General features: G+C 60.1%; 1 protein-coding gene across 1 annotated transcript in view; it reads left to right on the forward strand.

Moving 5' to 3' along the window:
- The window catches only part of HS6ST1 (heparan sulfate 6-O-sulfotransferase 1), a 46477-nt gene extending 30337 nt beyond the window's left edge, over positions 1–16140 (forward strand). The window contains exon 2 of the mRNA XM_023622627.2: positions 12710–16140. Coding sequence (XP_023478395.1) covers positions 12710–13418 — 709 coding nt within the window. The 3' untranslated portion in view covers positions 13419–16140. The remainder of the gene's footprint in view (positions 1–12709) is intronic.
- Positions 16141–16663: the final 523 nt, after the last annotated feature.

Consider the following 16663-nt stretch of genomic DNA (forward strand, 5'->3'; position numbering starts at 1 on the left):
GAGAGCTGCTTCCTGTGTCTGGACTCTCTGCCCACTGGGTGAGCCAAGGAGGCCCTCCCTGCGTTGCTGCAGGGGGGCAGGGCAGGGAGCAGAGCTGAGACCAGCCAGGCACCAGCCAGCCAGCCCTGCCGTGGCCCACGTGTACACACCCCTTGCCGGAGGAGCATGGCAGGGCGTGTGGGTCAGGGCCCTGAAGCTCCAGCCCTGCCCGAGGGCTTGGTACACCAGGAGATAGGCCTCGACAGACCCAGCTCCAAGCACAGCCCACCCTTCAGAGGCTGGGTGGCAGCCATCCGCCTCTCTGGGTGTCAGCCACCCTCTCTCTGGCCAGGACGATCATGCAGACCTGACAGGTCACCGTGCCATCAGTGAGGGGCCACAGGCTTGGTCAGACTCCACCCACCCAGAGCTTCCATGCTGGTGTCGGGCCAGGTTTGTGTCAGCTTCAGGCTCTACCTGCCCTGGGAGTCCGGAGGCACAGGGGGCTCTGGGAGGAGGGGCAGGAGCTGCCACACCCGTGGGCACACAGCACCTGACCAGTGACGCGGGGCTGCTCTCCCAACCCAGGTGTTTGGAAGCAGAGTCAGTGAGCTTGCAGCTGCTCTGCGGACACATGGCCCAGGAGGGGACAGCCTTACGCCAGCACTTTCTTCACTGTATTTGGAGAGGGGCTCCGAGCCTGCTGCTGCCAGCTCAGCACGTGATCATCTGGCCTCCTCCTCCAGGTGCTGGGGAGGGCTGCTCCCACAGCACGGGGTCTGGTGCAGGAGGGGAGTGGCGCCGAGCCAGTGGACAGGTTCCCTCTGCCAGGTGCTGGTTCCCCCCTGTGCTGCCGGGAACTGGTCCGCTTCCTCCCACTGCCAGTGCCCAGCTCAGCGGAGGCCCCGCCTCTCCCTTCTCTTGGCTTCCTCGCTCTTCCGCCTGCACCACTCACTCAGCCAGGCTCTCTTCGTGATGCACAGGAGGGTCCTGGTTCCTGGAGGGGAGGTGACACAGCGACAGCCAGCCGGACCCTGGCCCTGGGAGCTGTGCCTGCAGGCCCCTTCCTGTCACAGGAAGGAGGAGGCGGCGGCCAGTCCCAGACACAGGCACTCAGCTGCTTCCCCCTCACGGTGGGAATCGGAGCTAAAATCAGACTTCGGTTCTTTTCTAAGGCACTAAATCCGCCATCTGGATTCTGTGCTGGGTGGTTTTACCACGTGAACCTCGTTCCCCAGAGCTGACCTGACCCACATGCATCGCTTTCCAAGGCCACGGGGCGCTGCCAGGCCAGGGGCTTCGGGGACCCCCGGCGCCTGGCCTGGGTAGGCAGCAGGCAGCGCTGATGAGGGCTCCTGGCTTGGCCACCCCTGAGGGTGTTGTCTCCTTGCTGCGAGGTGGACCCAGGCCTTGGGGAGGGGCTGGCTCCCTCGCCTGTGATGCTCCAGGGCCCACCTCGGATGGGACAGCAGTCAGAGCCAGGCTTGGTAGCCCTCGTGCAGAGGCTGGCACGGTCTGCTCCCGCCCTCCTGAGCATCTGGGCCGGCTTCTCCATGTCCTCCCTCTGATCTCCTGGACACCTCTCAGAGGGCATTTTAAGAAACTGATCTGGATCCTGGCTTCAGGGTGTGGCCTTTGTCCTCATGACCCTGAGAGACCAGAGTATGCAGCTGGGGTGCTGGGGCTCGGGTACCCCTCACAGGGCTTCCCTTGCCACCCGGGGACCCCCAGAGCCCGTCCTAGGGGAAACAGTGGCAGTTCATTCTCACTGCCCTGAAGCCAGTTCTCAATGGTTCTTGTGACCCAGGGTATTAATTTTCTTCCAGTGACTGCATATCTGAAGTAATACAACAGTGTTTACTTAAAAAAAACAAAACAGACTTTGTAATTCTGATTCTGAGTAACAGTGTCCTCACTAGCAATTAGAGAGCTACAACTCTGTTGGCACTGGTAGAAAAATCCGCCTTGGTTTCTGCATCTGAGTGTAAGACTTGTGAGCTACACCATTGTTCACGAAACCCCTGCCCTGGGAGCCTGCAGTTCAGGAAAGAGGTGAGGGGGCGGCCCGGCCAGGGACAGGAGGTGAGGGTTCAGGGCGCCCCTTGAAGATGCTAGCCAGCTGGGATTTTTGTCTTGGAGGACAAATAAACACAGAGCTTGCAAAGCCACCCCTTTCTGATGGCTTCTTTCTACCCCAACACCCCATTCCAGGCAACAGGAATGTTTTATAACCTCTATTACCTTATTTCAGTTATTTAAATAACGTGTGCTCATTGCAGGCAATACAGAAAAACATAAAGAAGAAATCTTAAAACCACTCATTTGGGCACATGGGATTCACTGAACTTCCAACTTATCTGTAAGTTTGAAACATTTTATAGTAAAATGTTGGGGAAGATCCATAATTTCACCCCCTGAGACAGCCGTTTAGTAGTAGATTCTGCCCTGGGTGGTGGTGCCAGCGCAGTCATCACCTGGTGGTCGGCACGGGCACTTCGCCACTTCCCCACTTCCCCACGTGCTGGGTCTTGTAAGCATCCCTGCCCTTGGCTGCAGGACAGTCTGCCATGTGTCTGCGGTCCACCACCTCTGTTGTTTGCCTGTCTACCTGGGGGAGCTGACACTACACCAACACCTTGTGGGGGCTTTGCCACATTGCAGCCCTTCCCTTCAGGGCAGACTCCTTCCTGGAAGTGGCATTACCCTGCCAGCCCTCACCAAGCCACAGAATTGTGCTCCCACCAGCTCTGGGCTTCCCGTGGGCCTGAGCCACGTCTAGAGTCTTATTTCTGATCAGAGTCCTGGGCTTCAGAAGGAGGATCAGGTGTGGCTGGATTCAGCATGGGATTTGGGTCAAACCCACACTCTCAGGGCAGAGAAGGGAAAATGAAACCTCCTCCATGGCCAGGGGAGGGGTGACGGGCAGGTGCTCGTGGTGCAAATGCCGGCTTCACAGAGTAAATGCCTGCTCTGGCCCTGGATCAGTCCCCTTGCCTCTGCGAGCCCAGTTTCCATGTCACTGTTAAAGTTAGAGTGACAGAGGCCACCTCCCGGTCAGGACTGTGGGCTATGACTTGCTTGTGAGCACGGCCACCTCCCCGTCCTGCCCTGGAGCAGAGCCGGCCTCTGCCCTGCCCGGCCTCCTCTCCGCCATCGGCCCCTGTACCTGCAGGCTTTTCTTCTCGGCTGTGTGTTGTCAGGGGAGCAGGCTCCCGGGCCTGTGCCAGAGCTGGCCGATCTCGGACAGCAGTTTGGACCCAGGAACGACAGTCCTTGCTGCCAGGATCTTGTGTGACCACCATCATGCTGAACCGGCGTGCACAAGTGTCAGCGTTCAACAGAGCACAAGTAACTGCGGGAACGTGCACCATCAGGTGTGGCTGTGGCCATGCGGACTGGAGTCACTTCACAGCATGGCATTTCTTTGAAGTCCCATGTTTTATCTTTGAAATTCGTATGAATTTTGCACTCTGCCATTACCCAGCCAAGCCTGTTTTCCTGTAGAATGACAAGGCCCTTCTGGGTCCAGCCTGCCTCGCCACAAGCCCCCCGCCTAGTCACATCCCCAGCATCTCCCAGAAGCCGCCCGCCCACCCCACCTGGAAGTGGCGCCCCTCCCAGGGCCTTCCACCTGCCTGCTGTCCTTCTGGGTCCCAGCCTATCCGGCCCAGAGCTCTTGGAAACTGCATAACTGAGAGCTGTCCCACCTCTGAGCCTGGGGCTCATCCTCTGAGAGGGGAGCCATGCCTGTCCTGGGCTGTGCCCGCATGCTGGAAGCCTGTGGGCACTGCCCCCTCATGTCCTTTGTCAGCATTAATGGAGTACCTTGGGGTCTTCGAGTGCCTGGGCAGGGACCACTGGCTTCCCCCTCCCTCCCTCACCCCGTTTCCCTCCACCTGAACACAGTCAGTCCTGCTATAGATCTCCCTGTTCCCGGTGACAGACCCCCGGCCCACTGTGTTCCGTGGCTGGCTGCAGAGATGGAGGCAGAGGGACTGAGAACAAGACGCCCCCTCCCTGCGCTCCGCACAGGCCCCACGTGGCTAGCCGAGGTTAGCCACCCCCCGGCTATGTGGGCACTGGGCACACTCCTGTGGCCCCCCCCCCCAGCATGCTGCGGGCAAGTGGAGGAGCTGTCGTGGCAGTCTCTCCTTGCCTCTGCGGCCCTGGACCACATGGGCTGTCTCGGCTCTTAGCAGGGCACTGTGCTGGCTGGAGTATGTGGGCCTGCCTTCCGATAGCTCCCAGTCTGCTGGGGCGGGACAAAGACCCTGAGGATGGCGTGTGGTGGCTGCACAGATGGATGTGCACACAGCTGCAGGGGGAGTGCTTCTGGGGGGACCTCCCACCACTTCCCGCAACCACCAGGCATGCAGGGCGCTGACCGGATAGATGCTGCAAGCAGCCAGTGGTGCTGGTAGCTTCAGTGGAGGAGATGTGGGCAGGGCCTCCTCGTCCTCCCTCTGGTCCCATGTGAGCCCCGCTCCCCATCCACCGGCAGGACAGTCTGGGCTGGGACATGCTCTCGGCAGTTTGTGGGGCCTGTCCCAGTGCAGAGCAGGCAGTAGTGCACCACAGAGACCTGCCTGGAGGCCGGGGTTTCGTGGGTACCCACAGGCCAGGATGTGGTTTAGGGCTGTGCTCTCAGAAGGTGCCAAAAGCTTGCTACCCTGAAAGAGCATAATTTGCCGGCCAAATCACTAAACAGTGTCTCTGACCTCTGTGTTGGGATTGGCGGCTGAGAGGGAAGCCCTGGGGTTGGGGCACCCCCTCGGCCCTCTTGGATGGGAAGCCAGCCACCATCCGGATGCTCCAGCTTGGGAGGAGCTGTGGTTCCTTCCCAGGGTGGCCACAGAGCAGCTGGCTCATTAACATGCTGTTAGTTCACAAGCCACAGGCCAGCCCCGGCTGACCCAGAAACTGGCCATCCCCACTGCCCCCAAACATGGTGCCCACGCGGGGCGCTCCTCCACCCCTCCGTGGACCCTCTCCCTACTCACTGGGGAGGCATTAGCATGTAGGAAGCCAGAGGGAGAGTGGCAGTCTCCAAGAAAGAGCTGGAGACTCCTGGAGGTGGCAGCACCAGAGGTGGGAGGTGGCATCGCAGGCAGAGGGAGCATTGGAGCAAGGGAGAGGGAGCAGGAGCAAAGGGAGAGGGAGCAGGAGCAAGGGAGAGGGAGCAGGAGCAAGGGAGAGGGAGCAGGAGCAAGGGAGAGGGAGCAGGAGCAAAGGGAGAGGGAGCAGGAGCAAGGGAGAGGGAGCAGGAGCAAGGGAGAGGGAGCAGGAGCAAAGGGAGAGGGAGCAGGAGCAAGGGAGAGGGAGCAGGAGCAAGGGAGAGGGAGCATTGGAGCAAGGGAGAGGGAGCATTGGAGCAAAGGAGAGGGACCAGGAGCAAGGGAGAGGGACCAGGAGCAAGGGAGAGGGAGCAGTGCGCTTGGGGACCCGAGGCTCCTGATTCCGCACGCATGCCAGTTGCCTTGCAAGGCCAGCTGGGGCCCCTCAGGCTGCCCTCGAGAATCTTGGCTTTGTTAATAAAACTTCTTTAAAAACTGTTTCCCTTTTGGGGCTGGCCCCGTGGCCGAGTGGTTAAGTTCGCGCGCTCCGCTGCAGGCGGCCCAGTGTTTCGTTGGTTCCAATCCTGGGCGCGGACATGGTACCACTCATCAAACCACGCTGAGGCAGCGTCCCACATGCCACAACTAGAAGGACCCACATCGAAGAATATACAACTATGTACCGGGGGGCTTTGGGGAGAAAAAGGAAAAAAAAAATAAAATTTAAAAAAAAAAAAAGTTTCCCTTTTACAGGGTGCTTGAGACTTACAAAATGTACATGAGAAATAAAGCTTAAAAATAAATACCTGTGGGGGCGGGCCCGGTGGCATAGTGGTTAGGTTCGTGCACTCTGCTTTGGTGGCCCAAGGTTCACAGGTTCAGATCCTGGGCGTGGACCTAGCACTGCTCGTCAGGCCATGCTGTGGTGGCGTCCCACGCGAAATAGAGGAAGATTGGCACAGATGTGAGCTCAGTGACAATCTTCCTCACCAAAAAACATACCTACCTACCTACCCCCCCACCCACCCCACGCCACCCCTCACTGCCTGCCTTAAGAACGAGGACATGGTCAGTGCCTGGGAGCCACCAGGAGCTGGTGCCGTCCCCAGCCTCCCCTGCCCCAGAACATACAGGGCTAACCTCTGGCTCGGATGTTTGTGTGTGTCACCTCATCGCCTTTTTATTCTTAAATAACTTCAATATATATGTATATATCACCTAATAGTATTTTTCTTAGTTTTGTTTATTTTGGGAAACCTGATAAGCAGTATCATTTTACTCTATTACCTTTGCTTACTTTGCCTTTTTTCTGCAACGTCTTGTTTTGCCCAGCATCAGCTTACCCGAGTCGTTGTGAGTAGCTGTGGCTTGTTCGTTTTTGTTGCTGAACAGTGTCGCCTTGGAAGAACATAGCACCGTTTGTGTACACGTGCCGCTGTGGTGGACGTTGGGGGCTGTCACCAGCAGTGCAGCTGCCGATAGCCTTGTCCATCTCCTGTGCGCACGGACAAGATTTCCCTGGGATGTGTGCCCAGGAGAGGAGTCGGGGGTCTCAGGGAGAGCGCATGCACCTTCAGCTTTCCAGCAGAGACTCCATACCATCTCTCCCCCGTTCACGTCCCGTAAGCAGTTGCCGAAAGTTGGCCTTGTCCCACTTATGTTTGGCCGCTCTGGTAGATGCCCCATTGTGGCTTCTGTGCCATTTCCTCAGTGATTAACCAGTGATTAAGCCAGTTTCCTCATTGTTTTCTTCTACTTTTGTTTTTTTTAGTCAAAATAATTTATACAGGTGCTTAAAGACGAATAGTTCCAAGAAGCTCATGATAAAAACCAACAGATCTGCTTTTCCTTTCCAGCCTCCCCGAAAAACCACTTGTGGCTGTTTTCAATATTCTTCGTGTATTTACTTGCTTATTTCTAGATAACTTATAGCGCTATTTCTTGATTTGTCGTTTCGAACATGGTCTTTTGACTTTCTGTTTCAGCAGATGGAGACTGAGTGATCTTATGCCCTCACGCATCCTTCATACCCCACCCGCCCTCCAAGGAGAGTTAAAGGTCACTTTTTATTAACCCACTCATCACTGTGTGCATTCCGATGTCCCTGAAACTATCGTTCACTTCTGAGCCGAGCCGTTTACTTCCTTTTCTTTTTTATGTAACTGTTTTTCTTGGAGTTAATGATCATTCTGTTTTTTCACTTGCTTTGTTTTCTGTGTTCATAGACTTAATTTTTTCCAAGTAATTCCAGAGATCTACCATGTGCCTGCTGTTTGGTTTTTCTCCACACGTGCTCTGTTGTGTCAGGGGATCTGTTCATGCCCCTTTTTTCCTGGAACCCCTGTGCCTCTGCCCCCGGGAGGCACAGCCGACATCCTGGACTTCTCTCCTGGGTTGGCTCTGGCTCCTGCACGTTTTTTTTCTTGTTTGCTAAATGATGTGCATACTCCAGTATCTTCCTAAAGCAAGATTCATGGAAAATAAATTTCCTAAGGCTTTGCATGTCTGAAAATGTCTCTGCTCTCCCCTCACACTTGGTCGGTAGTTCAGCTGAGCATGACATCTACTTGGTCGCTTTTCCCCAGCATTGTGGAGCCGTTGCTCTTTGAGTTCCAGCATCTGGTGTTACAGAGAGTTGAGTCCTGCTCTGAAAACCGACCCTCTTTGTGTATTCTGGTTTTTTCTGTCCAGATGCTTCATGCCGCATTCATTTGCTGGGCTCTTGGCGAGCCATTTCACTCCAAGTGATTATGTACTCCAATTCTTGTTTCTTTCATCGTCTTCTCCCTGTTTCCTCTCTCCCCTCTTTCTGGAAACCTCATTGGTTAGCACTTGGACTACCTGGACGGACAGATCCTGCTGGAGAGTAATAGGCAGAAAGCCCCCGCTTTGTGGGGGACGCCACACGTCGCAGAGACCCTCCAGGCTCCTAGGGTGGGGCTGGGCAGGGATGAGATCAGCCTGGGGCAGCTGTCTGGGCACCTGAGGCCCGGGGCTGGGGACCACTGTGAGTGTACAGACTGTTGTGTGGCCCCTGCCCAGTGGCTCAGATCTCTGAGTCATAAGAACACGTGTCCTGCAGGGAGCTGCCTGGGTGGAGGTTCCAGCATCTGAGGGGTCTTCTGCCCCCTGCCGCATGCTGCCCTCTGCTCACTTCTGATCAATGCCCTTGCTCCCCCTTTCGGCAGACACTAAACCAGAGCATAAACAGCCTTGTCTCTGGTGATGTGTATAATGGGCCCAAGAAGGCAGAGCAAGGAGATGGCAGTCAGGGCTTCTGGGCAAAGGATGGCCAGAGCGCAGGCCTGTGGCCGGAGGTGCCTGCTGTGTTGTGTTGGCGGAGCGAATAGGGGCCAGGGCGGACGAGGTGAGTGGAGGTGAGGCTCAGGTGCACAAGCTCCCCAGGAAGCCGACAGACATGGCTGTGTGTGCCTGCAGGGGCTCCCGTGCCCTCCAGGCAGGGAGCTGGGCAGTGGCCTGGGGCTGCTGGCCCCACCAGCAGGTTCCAGAGTCTGCCCAGGCCCTTTGTCTTCACCACAGGCCATGTCTAGGGGACAGCATCGGGGACCCAGGGCATGGTGATGTCCTGTGGCCCGCCCTAACACCCCTCCCAGTCACCCCAGCCACAGCGAGCCCCTGCTCCTGTTCAGCCAGGCCAGCATCCAGAGATGCAGCAAGGAGAAGGCCAGTCAGCACCCGGGCGCTCAGTCGGCTCCTCTGGCTTCACCAGAGAGCGCCAGCGGGAAACTCCAAGGACCAGAAGGCTCGTGTGCTCTCCTGGAGCCTGCCAGATACAGACATCAGTGCAGACCACACCCTTAGTGACCCCTCCATGGGACCCCAGGCCTTTACACACCGGGAACTCTAACAGTTAGAGTCAGTCCAGTGATCTGAGCAGGCACAGGGCAATCCTCACTATGGGGCTTCAGGTCAGCCAGCATGGACTCTGGCCTGCCTCATACCTTGCTGTGTGATGCTGGGCAAATCACATACCCTCTCCGAGCTATAAGCAGAGGAAGCTGGAAGACAGGTGGCCCTGTCCCTTGGGCCTCCCAGGTCCTGGCTGTAGGTCACTGGGTGACCTTTACATCTCTGAGTTGACATCTATGCAACAGGAATGACTCATGGCCAAGGGCTTCTGCGAGTCCACACCTTGCCTCCCCAGGGTCCACAGGCACAGCAGTCGGGAGTTAGTGGCCCTGTCCCCCTCTCTGCAATGCCCAGGGTTCTGTGAGGGTCTGGGGGCAGCCGCTGCTCCCCGGACTCAGTGTGTTCTCGCCCTCAGAGCTCACATTTGGGGCTGGGTGGAGCTCCTCAAGGCCTAGGCTGGGCTGGCAGACAAACTTCTCTGTCAGTTGACACGTCCCACTCTGGTTTTCCATGCCCAGGAGAAGCTGCCACACCAGTCCATTTCCATGTGGAGGTCGGGCCCCGGACTGGGGAGGTCCAGGGAGGTCCCTGTGGGGTCTGGGGGCAGGACGCGGGCCCCAGCTGAGCACGGCGCACACAGCCGCCTGCGTGGGTGGCGTTTGCTCGTGCGCGTGTTCCTAGGCGTGTCCTTGTGTCTGTTGCGCTGTGTCTGCCTGTCTGTCTGGGCCCCTTCAGAAGCAGTGTCGTGGTCGGGTTCACAGAGGTCTTACTCTTGGTCTCTAGAAGGTGGGCCCCTGGGTGAACTGACCTCCCTCATCCCGGCCACACTAAGGGCTTTCTCACTACCAAACGGGGCTCCGCAGAGAGGAGCCTGGCCACCCGCCCACGCCAGCACGGAAGCCCCCGGGGGCCTCCAGGTGGCCGCCTCACCTCTCGGGCCTTGTCTCCTCCCCTGGGGGCTGAAGTGCTGTGTGAGGTGACCTCCCTGAGGCGCCTTCTGTCTTAGACCTTCTGACCCTCTCAGCCTTGTGCCCAGGGAGGCACCAGGGCTCTGCTCAGCACTCACACAGGGGCCAGCTCCTGCACACCCTCTCCCAACCCCAGGCTGAGATGAGAGGTCCCTGTGACAGAGGCCCCAGAGGCAGCATGAGCCTTCCCTGTGAGGTGGCACTGGCTAAGGTCTAGAGGACGAGCCAAAGTCAGCGATGAAGTAGAGGGAAGAGGACACACCCTGTGCAAAGGTCCTGGGGTATCTCTTGCAGGAGCCAGCAGGAGGGCCAAGAGGAGGTCACAGGGGGCTGGGAGGGCACAACGGGACTTTGTTCTTCTATCAAAGGCAGCAACAGCCACTGAAGCACATACCCTAGGAGCTGCGGGTTCGGATTTGGGCTGGAGGGCCCCCCGCACCTGAGGGACTGGAACACAAGCTGCCTGCAGAGGCCAGGAGCAAGTGGTCCCTGCTTGGGCTTGGGGGCACGTGGGGAGGATGCTTCCCGAGCAGACGGGGACCCGTCAGCCTCACGCCTGGCCTGGCCCAGGCAGCATCTGGGCAGGGAAGCCATGACCTGAGGCAGAGAGAACAGACAGCAGGACTCAGGCTGTTGGGGTGGGTGCAGGGCGTGGGGCAGGGGGCCAGGAGTTGGATGCCCATCCTGCTCTCTACTGCTTGCTGAGAAGGAGGCTCACTGCCCACCCTTCAGGGCCTGCAGCTCCTGGGGTCCCTCTCCCCACCATCTGCAGAGCCCCTCAGCGGTGGCGCTTGGGTCCGCCATGCCCTGTCCCCAGAGGCATGGTGCCAGCCCGTGGGGGCCACGGGGAGCGCCGGGTGTCTCTTCCTCAGGCTGTGCACAGCAGGACCAGCCTTGCCATCCACCCCAGGGGGCCGGCTGCCCCACCTGCTATGCCCAGGCCCTGCTGGGGGCCCCAGTGCCCAGAGCAAGTACTTCAGAGCGACTGCCCCTGCGGTTTTGTGGATGTGCCCCTGCAGGCTGGGGTTGCCTCCTACGTACCCGCCACCTTTGCTCTCACCGGTTAACATGGCTGCCCCCCAGGGCCCCTTACCCCCTGGGAGGTGTGGTCAGAGCCAGGCTCTGCCAGCAGACCCCTCAAGCTGCTTTGTGCCCCGCAGGTCTCCTAGAGGCCAGGCTGAGGGGTGGCGGGTGAGTTGGGTGCGCTTGTCGGGACCTAACGAGGGGGCCGTGTGGGTGCACTTTCATGTTGCCGTCTTGGGGGGTGCTGTGGGGCAGGGCCCTCCTGGATCTTCTCCCCCAAAGAGTGGTATGTGGGGCCCAGTGGGCCCCTGCTACCCAATCTAAAGGACATTCTAGGCTGCCCACCGCAGGCCCTGGTTCTCTGTGGCAGGGCCCACCCCACCATTCACTGGGAGCTGGCTGTGCCAGCCCCGAAGGAGGGGCCCCCAAGAATAACTGAAAACCCCCTGGGGTCCACCCACCCTCAACAGGCCTGTCACAGCCACGTGGCCCGAGGTGTCCTGGTGCCATCAGGCCAGTCATCATAGTGTGCCCTGCAGGGACCTGAATCATCCTGGGCGCCTGTCACCCCGAGGGGTCCCCACTCACCAGCGCACTGCGGGCCTCCTCAAGTGCCCCCTCCCCAGTGCACACGCTCCCTCATGTGCAGTGCAGGCCTCCTCGAGTCCCCTCTCCCCAGTGCACATGCTCCCTCACGTGCAGTGCAGGCCTCCTCGAGTCTCCTCTCCCCAGTGCACACGCTCCCTCACGTGCAGTGCAGGCCTCCTCGAGTCCCCTCTCCCCAGTGCACACGCTCCCTCACGTGCAGTGCGGGCCTCCTCGAGTCCCCTCTCCCCAGTGCACACGCTCCCTCACACGCAGTGCAGGCCTCCTTGAGTCCCCTCTCCCCAGTGCACACGCTCCCTCACACGCAGTGCGGGCCTCCTCGAGTCCCCCCTCCCCAGTGCACACGCTCCCTCACACACAGTGCGGGCCTCCTCGAGTCCCCCCTCCCCAGTGCACACGCTCCCTCACACGCAGTGCGGGCCTCCTCGAGTCCCCCCTCCCCAGTGCACACGCTCCCTCACACGCAGTGCAGGCCTCCTCGAGTCCCCTCTCCCCAGTGCACACGCTCCCTCACGTGCAGTGCAGGCCTCCTCGAGTCCCCTCTCCCCGGTGTAGACGCTCCCTCACGTGCAGTGTTGGGGAGGTGCTGTCTTGAGTGATGCCTGACTACATGTGGTTGGGACAGTTCCAGGAGACAACATAAATTATGCCTCGTGGCCCACCGAGGGGTCCTGAGCTCGCTGGTCTATGCACACCCCTCCCACAGTGGACCTCCCTGGGAGGGTGGGGTGGAGTTTGCCCTGTGCGAGCTCTGCCTGACACCCGGGACTGTGAGTGGCTCCTGGGCGGAACTGAGCCTGCCCCTGTGAACAGCTCTTTAAACCACTGGTTCCCAGTGGCATGGGCTCTGGAGCCACCCCGCTCCACCCCTGAGCCGGGGTAAAGTCGGGTTGTCCCTCCTGAGGCGCAAGCAGTCAGGAGGGCCTGCCTGGCGCTCAAGGGAAGCCCCTAGAGGAGGCCGTGGGTCAGAGTTCCGGAGGGTGCCCAAGATGGCCAGTGCCGGCCACTGTGGTGGTCACACTTGGCAGCTGTGGTGGCGGCTGGGTTTCTCATTCAGAAGTGGCCATTTTGAGAGCTAAACATAATGGTTGGTATCAGAGGTGAAGTTGCTTGTCCGGGGTCCGTGGGGTCCAGCCCCTTCCCTCCTCCACCCCACAGCAGGCCCAGCCCCCTCGCGCCCTTGCCTCACCCCTCCCTGTCTCGTTGCAGGAAGTTCTACTATATCACCCTGCTGCGTGACCCCGTGTCCCGCTACCTGAGCGAGTGGCGGCACGTGCAGCGAGGGGCCACGTGGAAGACGTCGCTGCACATGTGTGACGGGCGCACGCCCACACCCGAGGAGCTGCCACCCTGCTACGAGGGCACAGACTGGTCGGGCTGCACGCTGCAGGAGTTCATGGACTGCCCCTACAACCTGGCCAACAACCGCCAGGTGCGCATGCTGGCCGACCTGAGCCTCGTGGGCTGCTACAACCTGTCCTTCATCCCCGAGAACAAGCGCGCCCAGCTGCTGCTGGAGAGCGCCAAGAAGAACCTGCGCGGCATGGCCTTCTTCGGCCTGACGGAGTTCCAGCGCAAGACGCAGTACCTGTTCGAGCGGACGTTCAATCTCAAGTTCATCCGGCCCTTCATGCAGTACAACAGCACGCGGGCAGGCGGCGTGGAGGTGGACGAGGGCACCATCCGGCGCATCGAGGAGCTCAACGACCTGGACATGCAGCTCTACGACTACGCCAAGGACCTCTTCCAGCAGCGCTACCAGTACAAGCGGCAGCTGGAGCGCAGGGAGCAGCGCCTCAGGAGCCGCGAGGAGCGCCTGCTGCACCGCGCCAAGGAGGCGCTGCCCCGTGAGGACGCCGAGGAGGCCGGTCGCGTGCCCACTGAGGACTACATGAGCCACATCATTGAGAAGTGGTAGTGGCGGCCGGCCGAGGGGCGGGAGTTGGGGGGGAATCAGCCGGACAGACCGACGCCCCTGGGCCCACCCGGACTTATGGGGAGAGCCGCAAATTGGCGCCCCAGAAGGTAGCTGTGTCCTGAACGCAGAGGAGGGTGTGGGGCAGCGGTGGGCCAGGGTGGGTTCCCACTGTCTCCCAGGCCCGGATCTGAGAAGTCAACCTGTGCAGCCCACTGGTCAGGGGAAGTGTGCCTGAGGGCCGCCCCAGTGAGGTCTGCGCAGGCGCCTGCCCGCTCCCCCGGCCCTGCTCACTCTGCACAGCCAAGGATTGGAGACAGGAAGGGGACAGTGGAGTGGAGTGGGTACTGGGCTGTCGGGCCGGGAGCACATCCCATGCCCTCTGTGCACACACCCACTCCCCCCCACAGGCCAGTAGGGAATGAGACCAGCTCCCAGCATCTGCCCCAGGCCCAGGCCATCCCAGCAGCCCCTGGCCTCTGGTGGCCCCATTGCCCCAGGGCCTACGTGAAGCCCCTCCCTGGGAATACGGGCAGCCCTTTGAGGTCTCGTCAGGAATGGAGCCCCCAGTGTACCCATCTTCACAGTCAGGGACCCCCATTTCTGAAGCCAAGAAGATCTAGTCCAGCCCCTTGGGAAGCCCACCCCCATTTCCAGCCCAAGGTCAAAACCCACTTTCTGGCTTCATGCTTTGGGTCAGGAGATTAAAGCATACCTCCTGGGACCCCTCACCCCATATCCCACAGTCCGCAGACTGAGGAGGACTGTGGGGACGTGGGCCCCACACGGTGCTGCCCCCTTTCGTGAGCAGAGTACATCCCAGGTGTGGGAAGGCTGTGGCCACCTGTGTCTGAGCAGCCCCCAGCTGGCCTCCGGGGGTGACCAGCCAGCCAGGCCAGCTCAGACAGGAAGGGGGATGGGAACCGAGAGCATCCCCTGCCCCGTTCTCCTTTCTGACCCTCTGGGATGAGTGAGCGGACTGCCCCCAGCCCCAGCCCATCACTTGGACGTTATTCCAGGCTCCCACCCACTGTGCCACGGCCCCCGTACGAAGTACAGTCCAGCCCCTGTCAGCTGGACCCCAGCAGATGGCAGCTGCTGCCCGTAAGCCATACCTGGAGCCAGGGCAGTTCTGGGTGGCCAGGAGGGGTCCCTGGGCTTCCAGATTCTCAGCTAGGGTGCAAGCTCCCTGGTCCCCCTGCCCCGGCTCTCCCGGCGTCCTCCCTGCCCCCCCACCGGTCAGGCCCTGCTCCCGGCAGCCCCACAGGTTAGAGAAGCCATGTCCCACAGCCGTTGTAGACGCTCGTCGTGCACCGTCCCTCCTGTGCTCAAGCGGGCCGGGCCAGTGTCCCCTCGACTTGCCCCCCTGCGTGAGGCCCACACTTGGGTTCTGGGGCGCTGAGTGCGAGCCCCACACCTGAGGTGGATGGGCGCCCCGGCTCCAACAGAGGAAGCACACATGCCCGGACGCTGCAGGCTGGACTCAAGGAGGGCGGGGAGCACCATGGGCCCCCTGGCGAGGCGCCGGCGGGGACAGCAGTCTCCTGGGAGATCCCGCCAGGGGTTCCATGCCCCACGTGCCGCTCAGCCACCCCAGCAGTCCCACCACAGAGTGAAGGCCTGGGAGCAGGGAGCCTTAAATAGCGCAGGGAAAGCTAAAGTGTTGAAGGAGGGGGCTGCCCAGCAGGAAGCAGCTTTAGTCTCTGCTCCTCTGACATAAGGGCCCCGCCTTTGACCTTCCTGCTGGCCACTTCTGTAGTCCAAGGGCAGAGTGGTCGGCAGGCCCGAGCGGGCACCCTGCCAGCCCAGCCCAGGACCACCCCTCGAGTGGGCACATCGCGCCGAGGAGGTGAGGTGACTGAGTGGCTCTTTAAGGGGAGTGAAGGTCAGTGGGGGTGTCTGGGCCCTGAGGCTCATCGTTTGGGGTGCGTGTGCTCCAGGGAGGAGGCCAGGACGCGTGTGCGAGAGCCCCATGGCCTTGCACAAGCGTGCGAGGTGCCAGGAGCTCGCTGTGGCCTCCTGTCAGGAGCTGGCTGACTCCAGGGCGTGAGTGAAAGCCCAGCGCTGTTCTGCCTGAGCCCCTGGGCAGCCGGCCAGCAGCCTGGCTCAGGACCGCCCTCATGTGGGCCTGAGTGTCGGATCTGTTCTGTACATATTGGAATGTGTTAACTTATGGCCCGTTGTCCCACTTCACGCGGAAACACGGGTCTCTCCTCGGTTTCTTTGCTGCATCTGGAAAGCTCTCTGCCTCAAGCCAGCACCCAGGCGGAGATGCCCAGAGACAGGCCCTGGCTGGCAGAGCCCCCAGCCCCCGAGGCTCCAGGCCAGCTCTTCCCACTGACGGTTCCTGGGCCTGCGGCATCTCCTCGACCCTACGCGGGGCCCCCAGGCTCTTCCTGGGGTTGAGAGGACAGACGCCAGCACAGCGCGTGACCGCTTGTTCCCCACACAGGCCTGCGCCCTCTGCTGGAGGAGGGGCCGGGGACGGCCGACTGCCCGAGCAACGAGTCTGTGAACTTTTTGGGAACTGGAAGTGTTTATCTTGAACCCAGGAGCGTTTAAAGCTTTATTTATTTATAGCTTCTTATTAAAAAAAAGTGTTGAGAAGAAATCTTTTGGTTATTCATACAAAAAAATGATGATGGGAAAGCAAGTCATAATCATCTAATTGTTTTTGTCTAGGTCAAGAATGAATGTTAGCAGATGAAATAAACCCTGAAAAGGAGCATCGTGTGCTGTGGTCTGTGGTGGTTAAGGCAGCGTCCACCTGGCGCAGTCTGGCCGGGACCTTCCGGTCTGGCCTCCACAGTGAGCGTCTGTGAGCACGGGATGGGCACAGGCGGCCTGTGAGGCGGGGCTGACCTGCTTCTCCGCTGAGGAATGCCTGCTGGAAGTAGGAGAGGTGACTGTCTGCGCACAGAATCATTTGGTAGTCGTGAGCGACGTGCTTGGACAGATGAGCCCAGCGTCAGGCCGGCAGAGGGAAGTGCGCCACGTGCTGCCTTCCCGGCTCCCTCTCCCTCGGCTTCAGGTGACAGGTGGGCAGCGCAGCCCACGGACACTCATGAGTCTCAGGCTAGGTTAACTTGGATTAACCTCCTGTCGCATGTTAGCCTGTGCTCCCGCTGTCTCTGTACACACGCACACGCGTGCGCTCACATACATGCACGCATACACACCCACTGACATGCGGACATGTGCACGTTGTTCAGAAACAGCTGAAAATGAGCTGCGGTCCTGGAAGACTT

Source organism: Equus caballus, chromosome 18 (assembly GCF_041296265.1).
Source record: "Equus caballus isolate H_3958 breed thoroughbred chromosome 18, TB-T2T, whole genome shotgun sequence".
Classification (NCBI taxonomy): domain Eukaryota; kingdom Metazoa; phylum Chordata; class Mammalia; order Perissodactyla; family Equidae; genus Equus; species Equus caballus.